A 12,370-nucleotide genomic window follows, 5' to 3' on the forward strand; every position below is an offset into this window, starting at 1 on the left:
GTTTCACTATCTTCTGAATTAATTTCGGAACTCAGGGTTTGCAAAAATGTCCAATCCCTCTCTTGGGATCGCAGAGACGATCCAAAGCGCCTCAATGAAACGCAATCCATCTCCGACTCACGACGTCAATCCATCCACCGCTGTCTCCAGGAAAGAGCCCGTTGAGCCTGAACCTTCGGACACTGCCAGCATTCCCTCAGATATCGTTGACCCCAGCCGGGTAATAAGGCCTGCTGCGCGACGTCCCCACCTGCCTCCGTTACCGGACTTGAGGTTCGAGCAGAGCTACCTGGCCAGCTTGGAGGGTGCGGAGAGCTGGCAACGGATTGCATGGATTACCGTGAGAGACCAGGTACGGGAGTGCTCGTTTTAATAGAATTAGTTCTCTTGCCGGTGAGGACTGTGAGCTGACATCCGCTAGGTTCTGCTGCCCCTTATACAGGGCACGCTATGGACTCTTGCCCTCGCCGGTTGGCGACACTGGAACCGCAATGCTCAGCTCCATGGCAACACGCTTGGCAGTAGGATACGTAGATGGTGGTATGAAGTGAACAAGTGGGAGCTTCCCCCGGCCCGCAAAACCGTGAGGAACCGAAGTCTTGCGGAAAAGGTCCAGGATGTGAGTTGATCTCTGCGCTCCTTTTTCTATTCAAGAGTTGTGTATTCTTCGTGATCTGACTCGTCGCAAACAATAGTACTTCACCGCACAGTTTTCGAAGGCTACCGGTAACTGAATTTCGAGACACGAAGAATTGTTGAAGAATTCATTGGGACAATAACACTGGGCTTGGATATTTGGCGTTTATGGAGTCATGGCGTCGTGATTTGCTTTCTCTGCTTCATCGGTGGTAAAAGGGAGTGTACATTGTTATATTAGCTTCTCTCAACTTACGACATATACCGGATGTTTTGGGGGGCAAACCCCGCCTTGGGATTGCTATGCCATGTATGTATGTACAGTAGAAGCACACCAAACAAAGGTAGTCACTCTGCCAACAATAAGCTTTGTCTCAGAAGATTATACGATAATTAATTTTCCTCTTTGAACTTGAAATAAGCAATGAGAATCTTCACACCATTTACAAAAAGAGTAATCAAACGTCTAGGACATGCACTTTTTGCATCCTCTATTTGATGACCCTTTCGACACCGATCAACACTTTAAATATAACGCCTAGCGAGAACAAAACAACTGGACCCATTACACAGACCGAAAAGCTGCTCCGACCACTAAATATACCAAAGCAATATCTTTCGGAAGGGCCGCATAAGGTCTAAATCTGCAGCCGTATAACACCACAACACGAAGGACAGGGAAAATTAATTAAAAATAAAAGATGAAAGAAATAAAAAAAACCTAATTCAGCTCCGTTCTGCACTCTCGAAGGACTGAGCGGAGCGACAGATTGCTCTGGAGGAAATTTGAGGCCGGTATCCTCCGGCTTCCTTTCATCTGCGGTACCAATGTCGTTTGCAATATTCTCCTTTAAATCGTCGAATCGTGGCTGAGGTTCCATGGGAGCAGATGAAGTTGAAACTTGAGCTTCCAAGGGCTTCGGCTCGGATGGCTTCTGATCTACCTCTGTCGGGTGATTGACTTGAGTTTTTTGAGCAGACTGGGCAGATAAATCTTGCCCGGTTTCCGGGGGTCCAGTCTTTGTTGCTTCATCAACAGCAGGACCACTCTCTGCAGCTTCTTGTTGCGGACTGAGCTTCCGGCCTTTGCCGTATTTTAGTTGCACGACAAGGCTGGGATTATCACCTTCCTCATCGTCCACCATCGATTCGTCCTCGCTGGATTCGTCTTCATCGTCTCCTTCGAATTCATTTTGATATTCTTCGTCTTCCTTCAGATCATTTCCGCTGGAGACGGCCTCTGATTCATCGTCCATCTCGTCAACGAAATTCGTGTTTCTCGTCGCATATCCATTCACTTGTCCCCGCGTACTTCGCTGGGGCCTCCCTGAGGCATTATTGCCGTTCTGTAGCCCGGTAGATACAGCGTCATCTCTCCGCTGACCGCTAAGCAGAGATTCCCCGTAGATACCTCCAGCACGGGTTCGCACTTGTCTCCCACTGGCAGTGAACACTGGTCCAGCAGGTTCCCCCGGGGTAGAAACACCAGATATATTTCGTGTGGATCTTCGAGTCGAAGGCATATCGTCTGAAAAGATGTCCTCGTCATCAGAATATGTGTACTTCATCTTCTTCCCACGGGTACGGCCCTCGTAAAGAGAGAATCCTGGTTCCGGACGAGCAAATTGGGCTTTCCGCGCAAGTCGATAGTCACGACGTTTGCGTTTCTGATTTCGCTCGCCTTAGCGGACAGCCACAATGAATGCAGGAAGGGACCTTACCTCCTCGGAACCCTCGAAACGAGGTATAGCCATCTTGATCTTCTCACTGAGTCTCTTGGAATGCACGGATTTTTCCTTTTCAAGACGTTCGGCAACAGCTTTCAATTCGGGAATATTTCCTGCCACACTCCACCAGGTAACGTTGTCCGAAGTCGGGTTGCTCTCCCGATACAGACGGAAATGGGTGTCATCTTGACCCTCAATAAGCCAGAATCGCCTTTTTTGGTCGTCGCGGCCCCATGGTTGTACTGATAATGGCTGATTCAGATCATCGTCATGTCGTGTTTGCTTATAGGATTCCTTGATCTTCGCTTGGACCGCGTCAGAGGACGATAGCGCCCAGAGTATTAACGCCCTAAGAATTGACAACTAATCTCCGGTTAGAAGAAGTATTCCGGTAACATTCGAAAGTGCATAAAACGTACGCGTTCTTCTGGTGACATGGTCGCGAAAGTGCGCCCGCCGTGAAGCGGGTTCTTCCCCCCCCACGACCGCGGCCACTGTGACGCATGGGTTTGAACCGCGTCCTCCAGGGCGCGATGGTAATGATTCTTACTGATTGAAAGAATCACACATTAGCCTGCTGTTTCCAGTAGCACTTCACAAGACGAGGTTAAGAGGCAACCTCGAACCCCTTGCCCCAGGACCCGAGACCAAATGAAAAGGGGACATTCGTACTCAACATCCTTCTTCCGATTTAGTACCAGGCCAAGTAAAGCGCACAGAAGCCTTTCCACATGTTCTCCCGGCACTGGATCCTGCACACCTCTCTCGATATCTTGGGGGCCGTAATGCGGAAGAGATTTCGGGAAGACGTCGCTGAAGCGCGCGCGGAACATGACAATGAACTGCAGAAATTCGCGACACATTAGCATGCGCGTCATAAAAAGGTACGGACGCGTCAAATGCGTCTATCCGTAATGTTGATCAAGAAATAAATCCTGGAAACTTACAGCGATGTCCGGATTATCTGCCAGCACATACTCGTGCGGAGGTGACTCGGGGCGTTCCGGTGGTGGCGGCGATTCTTCCTTTTCCTTGAAATACTTTGTGATGGGGGGATTGGTCTCGAAAGCCATTTCCATAGATTCATCGTCAGTTGGTGGAGCTGACGATAATGAGGAAGTGTCCGAGGACGACATGATGGGCGAGGTGGTGGTCGTGGTTACTTGTGTTGCTGCAAGTTGCAAAGGCAGTAGGTGGTAGGACTAGTGATGGAAGTGGGTGAACCAGAAATTCTACGGATGCTACAAGCGCGGCTACCACGCGCCCGGCTCGTCTAAGGTAATCTATGACATGACACAGCAAGAACTGCATTCAAGCACCTCTAGAAGTGCCATTCCATCACCCCCAGACCCGAAATTCCAACCTAATACGATCTCCGCTATCACTCCCAGGAATACATCCAGCAGTATGCCGACAACGGGAGAACATAAGGACAGAGAACGCAAACCACACATCCGCGAATTGAAAAAGGCACGTAATCCTGCAGAAACAGCCCATCCGTGAATGCGGTCAAGACGGAATTTCAATTGGACGCTGATGCATGCTAGCAAAATCCATCGGATTGTGAGCCAGAAAACGCTGCCGCTCTCAACAGTGCACCTAACAAACACAACGGCCTAGTAACTCGATCGTGGAGAGGTGTCATCAGAACCCACAAGCGTGCTGGGTAGCGAAGATTTCCGGTACGATACCATTTGTAGGACAGAGCGGTGTGAGGGGACCAAGCCCGTGAGAAACGAAACCCCGGAGCAAGTAGAATTCATCGATCGCCGACCATGCAAAAGGCACAAGAAGCAGAACCGAATGCGTATCGATTCATTTTTCGGGAATCGAAATCGCTAGAAGGCTCCCGTAGACTTTTTTTTTGCAACAATTTGGGAGGAGCAAAAGCACTGCAAAAAGGGGCAAACACCAGCGTCATTGACATTGAAATCAAAACAGACACTTTCTTCCGAAGTAGGACAAGAAACGCTTCTCATTATCATTTTGCATTTTGCGAAGGACGCGAAGGAAACCAATATTTGCAAACATTGGCCAGTTAAAAAGAACAGTCAGCAACCGTGATCAACAAGTCACGAACAAAAGGAATTGAAGAGGACATGTGCATTCAAAATAATCAACTGCTTTAGATGTCATTTAAATTCAACAGCTGAAAAGAAAGCACCGAACGGAATTTTCGATGGAATCACGGGTTAGGCACGCTCATTGATTTAGGGGGAGCAGCAGCCGAAAAGAGTAACAAATCGAGCCAAGCAAAAAGCCGCAGCAATATAGAAAGGGCATCACCACCACATCATCGATAATTGACTGGCATGCAGTGAGAGCGATCAAGCAATGCGCCGGTTAGAGAAAACTGCGGGATGTCAGTCAGCAAGAAAGGCAACGGACGTGTGCAAAATTCAACCAGGCTCGTTCATCCAGTAACAGTACAACATAAAGGTTAAATGTCGATAGTATCCAGATGAGGATCGACACTGGCCTTTGAAGGCGAGAACCGGCCTCAGGAGGGCGCATATGATGACCTGCAAAGAAGGTGAGGTCGCGCCAAGAGCCGGCAGCCGCGCTCTGTGGCTCACGAGTCACGGGCTGCCAGCAGCGCTAGCGCCGACTCGGTTAGCTTAGCGATCCCACCCTAAAGCCCACACAGCCTTTTGGCGAATTCTCACCACCAAACCGTCTGATCGAAGCGACAAGTTCAACTCCGAGTCCAGGTACGACCAATTCCTCCTCCTACAACCGATACTCGCCGGCGACCCTCGAGACTAACCTCCAGGACACTCTAGACAGACGCCATGGGTCGCGTGATCCGCAACCAGAGGAAGGGTCGTGGATCCGTTTTCAGTGAGTCTGACTGCTCAAGATCTTGATCTTTAAAGATTGCCAGGTCGCGAAATACTGATCAATCCTTCCCAGCGGCCCACACCCGTCTCAACAAGGCGCCAGCCCAGTTCCGCACCCTCGACTACGCTGAGCGACATGGATACATCCGAGGTGTGGTGAAGGAGATTGTTCACGATCCCGGCCGTGGTGCTCCTCTGGCCAAGGTCACCTTCCGTCACCCGTACCGGTACAAGCATGTCACCGAGACCTTCATTGCCAACGAGGGCATGTACACTGGGCAGTTCATCTACGCCGGAAAGAATGCCTCTCTGACCGTCGGCAACATTCTGCCTCTGGGCTCTGTCCCCGAGGGTACGGTCGTCACCAACGTCGAGGAGAAGGTCGGTGACCGTGGTGCGCTGGGTCGTACTTCCGGCAACTACGTTACCGTCATCGGCCACAACCCTGAGGAAGGCAAGACTCGTATCAAGCTTCCCAGCGGTGCGAAGAAGGTTGTGAAGAGCGAGGCGCGAGGCATGGTTGGCATTGTCGCTGGTGGTGGTCGTACCGACAAGCCTCTGCTGAGTATGTTTTACGATCTGGCTATATGGACGATGGGTCGGTTTGTGGAATCAGTACTGATTGCGTCTTCTTCCTACAGAGGCTTCTCGTGCCAAGCACAAGTTCGCTGTCAAGCGCAACTGCTGGCCCAAGACTCGTGGTGTTGCTATGAACCCTGTTGATCACGTAAGTTTTCTCCGTCAATTCTTCTGTTCAGTGATTTGCAGCGAGATTCTGACATTATTCTTTTTCCTTTAGCCTCACGGTGGTGGTAACCACCAGCACATTGGTAAAGCCTCGACTATTTCCCGTTACGCTGCCCACGGTCAGAAAGCCGGTCTTATTGCTGCCCGGAGAACTGGTCTGCTCCGTGGTACCCAGAAGACGAAGGAATAAAGATGATGTGTGTGTGGGATATGGTTTCTTTTTATGGGTTCTTAAAAAAAATGCTTTTCTGCTATGAAGCATATGTACTTAGGCGACTGTGGATAGCGGGCCACACGTCTTAGTGAGCAATCACATTTTTATGGCCAACGTTATCTTCTCGGGGATTTCTCCGCTTGATACGAGCTGCTAGCCGGTCTTACCATTGCGTCGTCTGATTAAGTCGAGCTACAGTGGCGGCCATGTCGATCTCCATTTTTTAAAAAAAAAAATCAATAATATAATAATTCATATCCAAGAAATAACAGCATCATTGATTCTTCTTCTGTACCAGCTGATGTTTCAGCATAAAATACCGCGCGACCGACGGAAATACGAATTTCGTGCCATAAGGACCGCGTATCTAAATCTTTATATTTTCCCAGAAAGGGAATGACCATCACCCAGGTGTTATCGATGAAAAGGTCATACCAGGGGTTGTGTGCCGTTACGAAGATGCAATCGACAACAATAAAAAGAAGAGGCCAACCTCAGGGTTATCCTTTAACGCATCTGCACCCAGTATCTTCTTTCCCTTACTGGTGCCCGCTAGATTAGGGATCAATATTGGTTATACAAAATCGACAAAGTCCCCAAGATCAAGTTATTAAGATCAAGGAGTTACAAAAACCACTATCTTAAGAACCAGTAGGCGCCACCGTAGCTGGGGATTAGGTCTGTTGGCAGATGGCTTGAGAACTTCAGGAAGACGCTAGGTTCTGATATGGGAGTACATCAGGTTCTGGTTTCAAAAAAAAACACTGGATCTAGCAATAATGCAGTACTACGGGAAGAAATTCAGTTATTCTGACAGCTTTGATACGGTAAATGTGTTGACGTCATACGTGACAGGCAACCCTTTCTTCTCCAGCCCACCGGACAAGCCGATGAAGATGATGAAAAAAGGGTTGTTGTTCGCGTCACTCGGTGGTAGTGTAAGACCGAGGACACGGTGCGACGAGGTGTGCGCAAGCGCAGAGGCCCCATCGCGAGGTCCAAAAATGAGATTAATCAATGTTGTGTTCCGTAGAACACTTTCAGAGATTAAACTGAAAAGAACAGATACTACACTTGATCTAAGCCAAAAGGCAAAGAGAGCTGGATAAGAAAAGAAGAAAAAGAAACCAAAAGGACGGTGAGATGAGGGGATATTTATACCTTTGGCTTGGTGGTCCGTGCGTTGGTTGATTCACGGCCACCTGCTAAGCGAGCCAATTACCGTACGGAGTATGTCGAAGCGGCAAGTTGCCTCCGGGAGCTTTCGTGAATCATCACGTTCCCTACGGTATCTCCAAATATGACCTAGTATGCCTTACTACTATTTTTAATTCGGGCTATTCCAGGGATCTGGGCACTTAAGCGCCTAGGAATCAACCGGGCCCGCATGTCAAATCAGAAGGAGGCCATCAACTCGGGAGTGGTATACGCATTTTGACGTTTCGTGAAGCGCGCATGGCTTCCAGACGAAACAGCCCCAGAGAAAGCTTTCCATAGATGCTGTACTATGATGATTCAGACCGGTTGCGAACGTCAGGTTACTTGAGGGTCGAAGTCTCTCATTTTAACTCGTGACTAGTATGGTGTTGAGCGTTTAACCTCTCAGGCTCTCTCCTGCTATGTTAACCAAGCAGTGATGAGAAACAGTGACTCAGTGTATGGGATGTAGGAGAGCGGCCACAAATGAGTCACCAGATAATGTGATCATCGTGATACTGTATATTGCAAGCACTCCTGTTCAGCTTGACCTACTTTCCTTGTTCGAGAACATACGTATTATACCTTGATTCCTGACTTCAGTTGTTTCCACCGTTTTATATAAAATTCAACCTAGATTCTGGCTTATGGTTACTCACATCCAGGTAGGAAAATAACGTCGTAGTTACTCAGTAGGCATCTCGCCGCTTAATGAGAAGTCCTTCGGTACTTCTTTCAAAGTTGCCTTGTATATGGCGTACCTAATGACTGCTCTCAAAGTGACCAATCAGAGGCGCCGTAGAGAAAACCAGAACTCTCTCATTTCGACAACCATTCTCCTGTTTGAACAGCATTCTAGAGTACTCCGTGATGGAAAAGCGATCCTTCCCCCCCCCCCCCCCCCCCTCCTTGATGTTGATTAAATCCTTCTACAAAAATATAAAAAATGCTATTGGTGCACAGATGACAGTTATACAACAGCCGACAATTCGAAACCGCGCCCATTCCTATCTGCCTCTTGCGCCATGCCATGCGAAGACTCCGACCTCTGCAGCAGCACGTTGGCGGGCAGTGACAACTCGAGATGCTTCAGCGGATACGTTTGTCTACGCAGTTCGTTCAACACGTATCTACTGCCGTCCCTCGTGCCCGGCACGCCTTGCGCGTCGTGCGAATATCGAGTTCTTTGACACTCCTGCACAGGCGGAAGCGGCGGGGTTCCGCCCGTGCAAACGCTGTACTCCTCACCTCCATGTGAGGGACGATCCCCACGTTCGAGTGGTACAACAAGCGCGCGACACAATCGCCGCCGCCGTCTTATCGGGGCAGACACCAAAATTGCAAGAGCTGGCAGCGGAGGCGAACCTCACACCGAGCCATTTTCATCGGGTATTCAAGAAAATCACCGGCATGACTCCTGGACAATATGCTCGAACTATGCGAGAAGAAAAGAACGATGGGGGAGAGATTGGTCTTGAGCAAGCGGGGAATGATGATCCAGCAATTTCGCTGGAGTTTGATGACCCCAATCAGCCGGTTGATCTTTGGCAGTCTCAGGCGGACGCTGCTGCAGATCTCCCAGAGAACGACATCTCTTTGGATGATCTCATCGACTGGAATGAATTTGACGCAATGATGGCCAGGGAGCAACTGAATGTTGGAGATCTGGGCTCTGATCTCACGCACAGCTTATTGAGAGACACTCCTCAAACAGGCTCAGTATGAGATCAAAGTTGTTGGCGGAGACAATTGAAGACGATCTATTTTAACCGAATAACTAGCACTCATAGTGTAACTAGACTAAATAAATGGTTGTAGATCACCCGAAGGCAGGCTAATTACTCCGTATAAGCCCATGTCTTCAAGGGGTCGATGTGATTCCACCCATTCTTTGTCTCGGATAGCTGCATACTACACGGGTGAGATCGGCTTGTTCCTAGAACCCCTAGAGGCCGACAAAATTACCCAAGTAAATTGATAATAAATGACGCTATGGCCTGGAGAACGTCAAACGGAAGATATCATTGATGTTTTATAGTGTCCAGCTTACCCAAGCTTATCTACCTAGATAGACATAGACAAGGCGATAAGATAATCAGAGTCGAACTCAACTTGGTCCAGAACGCCATGCAACCATGTCTCTTGAGTCTGCAGAGCTTCGGCAGTTGGGGAATTTAGAGTATTCTTAGGATTGACTGGAAGTAGATCGGCATGTTGCGGTAAGGGACAGACTGGAAGACAGCGTCTGGGAGATCCACTGTGGGACGAGGAACGCGTGTCACGGACCCTTGGTGTCATATCGCCCGCCACCGGCCCAGATTGGTGGAGTCATCAGACTGCAACTCCAGCCGCCGCACATCCTTGCAGCAGGCCAAAGGGTAATGTGCTGGGGGCAACAAAGCGTTGTACTCGCCTATCGAGTCCTAGCGCCTGCTGACATCCTAGGGTCAAACAGGTTTCAGGTACAGGGACTGGCGCGTAAAGAGAACTGCTGAGCCTCGCTGGTCTGCCTGTCAACCCCACTACTGGCCCAACGAGGTGCTTCCATTAGCGTGCTCGATCGATCCGACGGACTTACGGTGACCAGCTCCCTGGCTACCCACAGCATTGGAGTCCGTTTTCCGTACGGAGAAGGAGGATCTGCTGAAGGAGTCTGACCTAGCGCCGAGGAAGGGGCTTCCGGTGGCTACGAGCCCTCCACAGCTCGTGTGGCGCCTTCCCACCCTCGTCCTCTATTATTGTACTGCGTCCAGATTAGTCAAGAGGAATGCTGGCTCTGATTGGGGTTGTCGGTCGTGTCTGTCAAACGTGCCGCTCTTTATATTCCTTCAGAGACCAGGCCCCCCCCCCTCCCCGAAATAGACGCCACTTTCATTAATCTTGTAATTGCCCCTCCCAGTCACATTGTGTTATTGATACCCTCTTTCCCCAGATTACTATGGTGACGAGCTCTTGAATTTTTTCCCTTTTTCATTCTTATCGAATTTTGTCCACCGTGTTCCGGGGCACTCCATACCCCACAGCCCAATATCCTTATCGGTCGCGCAGAAAAGCTCATGATTTTTAGTCAATTAGCCTTACCGTTGTGAAGCGAAAATACCCGGTTTACGCCAGGGACCTTGGCTTCCGCAGCCTATCGCTATATACCTTTTACTATCTACACTACATTCCAGGCGGGCTCACTACTTAAATTCACCGTATTCTTCGAGAACAACTTCGCAACAATGAACGTCAACAAGAAATTCGATCGTTTCAAGCAATGGGCCGGGGAGAGAATGGGGGGCGAGGCCAAGACAAATCTATCGGATGATTTCAAAGCATTGGAGGCGGAAATGAACCTCAGACATGAAGGTGCGAGGCGATTTATGTCCAATTGTCCCGGTCGATAGGCGTGAAACGCAATATTGACATTTGCCAGGGATGGATCGATTGCATAAATCCATGACCGCATATATAAAAGCCATATCGAAGCGCAGTGAGGGAGAAGATAAGGAGAAAACTCTTCCTATTGCTCACCTGGGTAGCTGCATGGTCAACCATGGAGAAGAGTTTGACACGAATTCCCAATTTGGACAATGCCTGATATGTGAGTATCAGCTACAGCATCCAGACTACCTGAATATGTGAGATGCTCATCACAGGGTTACAGTATGTGGAAGAACCCACGAACGTCTGGCGCGGATGCAGGAGAGCTACGTTATGCAAGCGACATCGAGCTGGCTTGAGTCGCTTGAACGATCTCTCGCCCAAATGAAGGATTATCAGGTATGGGATCTCCTTTTACGACTTAATACAGGCGAAGGTCTGATTTGATTTTGTTTCCTTTCATAAGGCTGCCCGCAAGAAGCTCGAGAACCGCCGCCTCGCCTATGATGCTGCTCTGGCGAAAATGCAGAAAGCAAAAAAAGAGGATTCCCGAATCGAGGAGGAATTTCGGACTCAGAAGGCGAAATATGAAGAGGCAAACGAAGACGTATACCGTCGAATGCAGGATATTAAGGCCTCAGAGGCCGACAGCATTTCGGATCTCACGTCGTTCTTGGAAGCGGAGCTGAATTTCCATGAAAGATGTCGTGAAGTCCTTCTTCAGCTGAAGAATGACTGGCCCGCACTGTGAGTACCCGTAGGGGAATAAAGCAGGAAAAACTTTCTGATACTGATGTAAAAAGAAGTAGTCAATCTCAGGCGCAGACACCCAACGGACGCCGTACTGGTCGTCTTCGATCGAATACTGCTCACTCATTCCACGAACGTTATGAATCCGTGAAAGAGGAGCCTTCTGCGGCATCTCCGGCACCGCGTCACTCCATAAAATCAAATAGGTATTCCATCTCAAACCCGTTGGATACCTCTTCCAGGGAATTCTCTTCCGATTCGGCTCCACAGCGACCTGTCCTCAACAGAGCTCCTACCTTCGAAGGACCTACCCAGCTACGGGGAGATCCGTCGCCTGCTACGTCCCAAGCACCGAGTGGTGCTTCTAACGAGAACCTCTCTATTCGTACAGCCCGCTCCTCTCTTCGACCAGTTAGCAAGATCTACGGCGATACCTTTGATCCTCAGGATGATTCTGCATCATATGGCAGCCCCTATGATGAGAGATCTGCCTCTCCGGCGACTTCTCAAGGCAGCGCTTTCTCGCGAACTCCGAGTTCTACTACGGTAAACAGTGTCATCGGAAAGAAACCTCCGCCGCCTCCTCCCTCTCGTGCAAAGAAACCGCCGCCTCCTCCGCCGCCGACAAAAAGAAACCTGGTTGGAGCATGTGATGTGTAAGATAACTCCGAGCGGAAGTCATTGCTAAAATTGCTGCTTTTTCCAGTAGCACATTTGTATGGTGAATTTTTTTCACATCGAAGTCAGACGTCCTCCCCTGATACAGATCTGCTTTGATCAGCAGATTGAGCCTTTCGCTTTTACGTATTTTTAGAAACAATGTATGCCGTGGCTGGACCATGATTTGCCTTTTTGATTTCGCGTCGATCTGTCTGCAGGAAGACGCTGGTGTT

General features: G+C 49.3%; 5 protein-coding genes across 5 annotated transcripts; 4 read left to right on the forward strand and 1 right to left on the reverse strand.

Moving 5' to 3' along the window:
• Positions 1 to 94: 94 nt before the first annotated feature.
• T310_4069 (uncharacterized protein) lies at positions 95 to 734 on the forward strand (the record flags this gene model as incomplete). The annotated part of the gene is made up of 3 exons (XM_013473063.1): positions 95 to 352; positions 422 to 619; positions 711 to 734. The coding sequence occupies 3 exons, from the start codon at positions 95 to 97 to the stop codon at positions 732 to 734; spliced, it is 480 nt and encodes a 159-aa protein (XP_013328517.1).
• Positions 735 to 1,274: 540 nt separating this feature from the next.
• On the reverse strand, positions 1,275 to 3,499 carry T310_4070 (uncharacterized protein; the record flags this gene model as incomplete). Its single annotated transcript, XM_013473064.1, has 5 exons — positions 1,275 to 2,303; positions 2,358 to 2,726; positions 2,783 to 2,912; positions 3,036 to 3,205; positions 3,311 to 3,499. The coding sequence occupies 5 exons, from the start codon at positions 3,497 to 3,499 to the stop codon at positions 1,275 to 1,277; spliced, it is 1,887 nt and encodes a 628-aa protein (XP_013328518.1).
• Positions 3,500 to 5,155: 1,656 nt separating this feature from the next.
• Positions 5,156 to 6,140, forward strand: T310_4071 (60S ribosomal protein L8; the record flags this gene model as incomplete). Its single annotated transcript, XM_013473065.1, has 4 exons — positions 5,156 to 5,204; positions 5,277 to 5,768; positions 5,845 to 5,930; positions 6,003 to 6,140. The coding sequence occupies 4 exons, from the start codon at positions 5,156 to 5,158 to the stop codon at positions 6,138 to 6,140; spliced, it is 765 nt and encodes a 254-aa protein (XP_013328519.1).
• Positions 6,141 to 8,273: 2,133 nt separating this feature from the next.
• On the forward strand, positions 8,274 to 9,212 carry T310_4072 (DNA repair and transcription factor Ada; the record flags this gene model as incomplete). Its single annotated transcript, XM_013473066.1, has 2 exons — positions 8,274 to 9,080; positions 9,180 to 9,212. The coding sequence occupies 2 exons, from the start codon at positions 8,274 to 8,276 to the stop codon at positions 9,210 to 9,212; spliced, it is 840 nt and encodes a 279-aa protein (XP_013328520.1).
• A 1,373-nt stretch (positions 9,213 to 10,585) lies between these two features.
• T310_4073 (BAR domain protein) lies at positions 10,586 to 12,137 on the forward strand (the record flags this gene model as incomplete). The annotated part of the gene is made up of 5 exons (XM_013473067.1): positions 10,586 to 10,712; positions 10,780 to 10,947; positions 11,011 to 11,126; positions 11,209 to 11,474; positions 11,537 to 12,137. 5 exons carry the CDS (start codon positions 10,586 to 10,588, stop codon positions 12,135 to 12,137), a joined length of 1,278 nt encoding a protein of 425 aa, XP_013328521.1.
• Between the last annotated feature and the right edge of the window lie 233 nt (positions 12,138 to 12,370).

Source organism: Rasamsonia emersonii, assembly GCF_000968595.1.
Source record: "Rasamsonia emersonii CBS 393.64 chromosome Unknown ctg1118621760094, whole genome shotgun sequence".
In the NCBI taxonomy this organism is placed as follows: Eukaryota; Fungi; Ascomycota; class Eurotiomycetes; order Eurotiales; family Trichocomaceae; genus Rasamsonia; species Rasamsonia emersonii.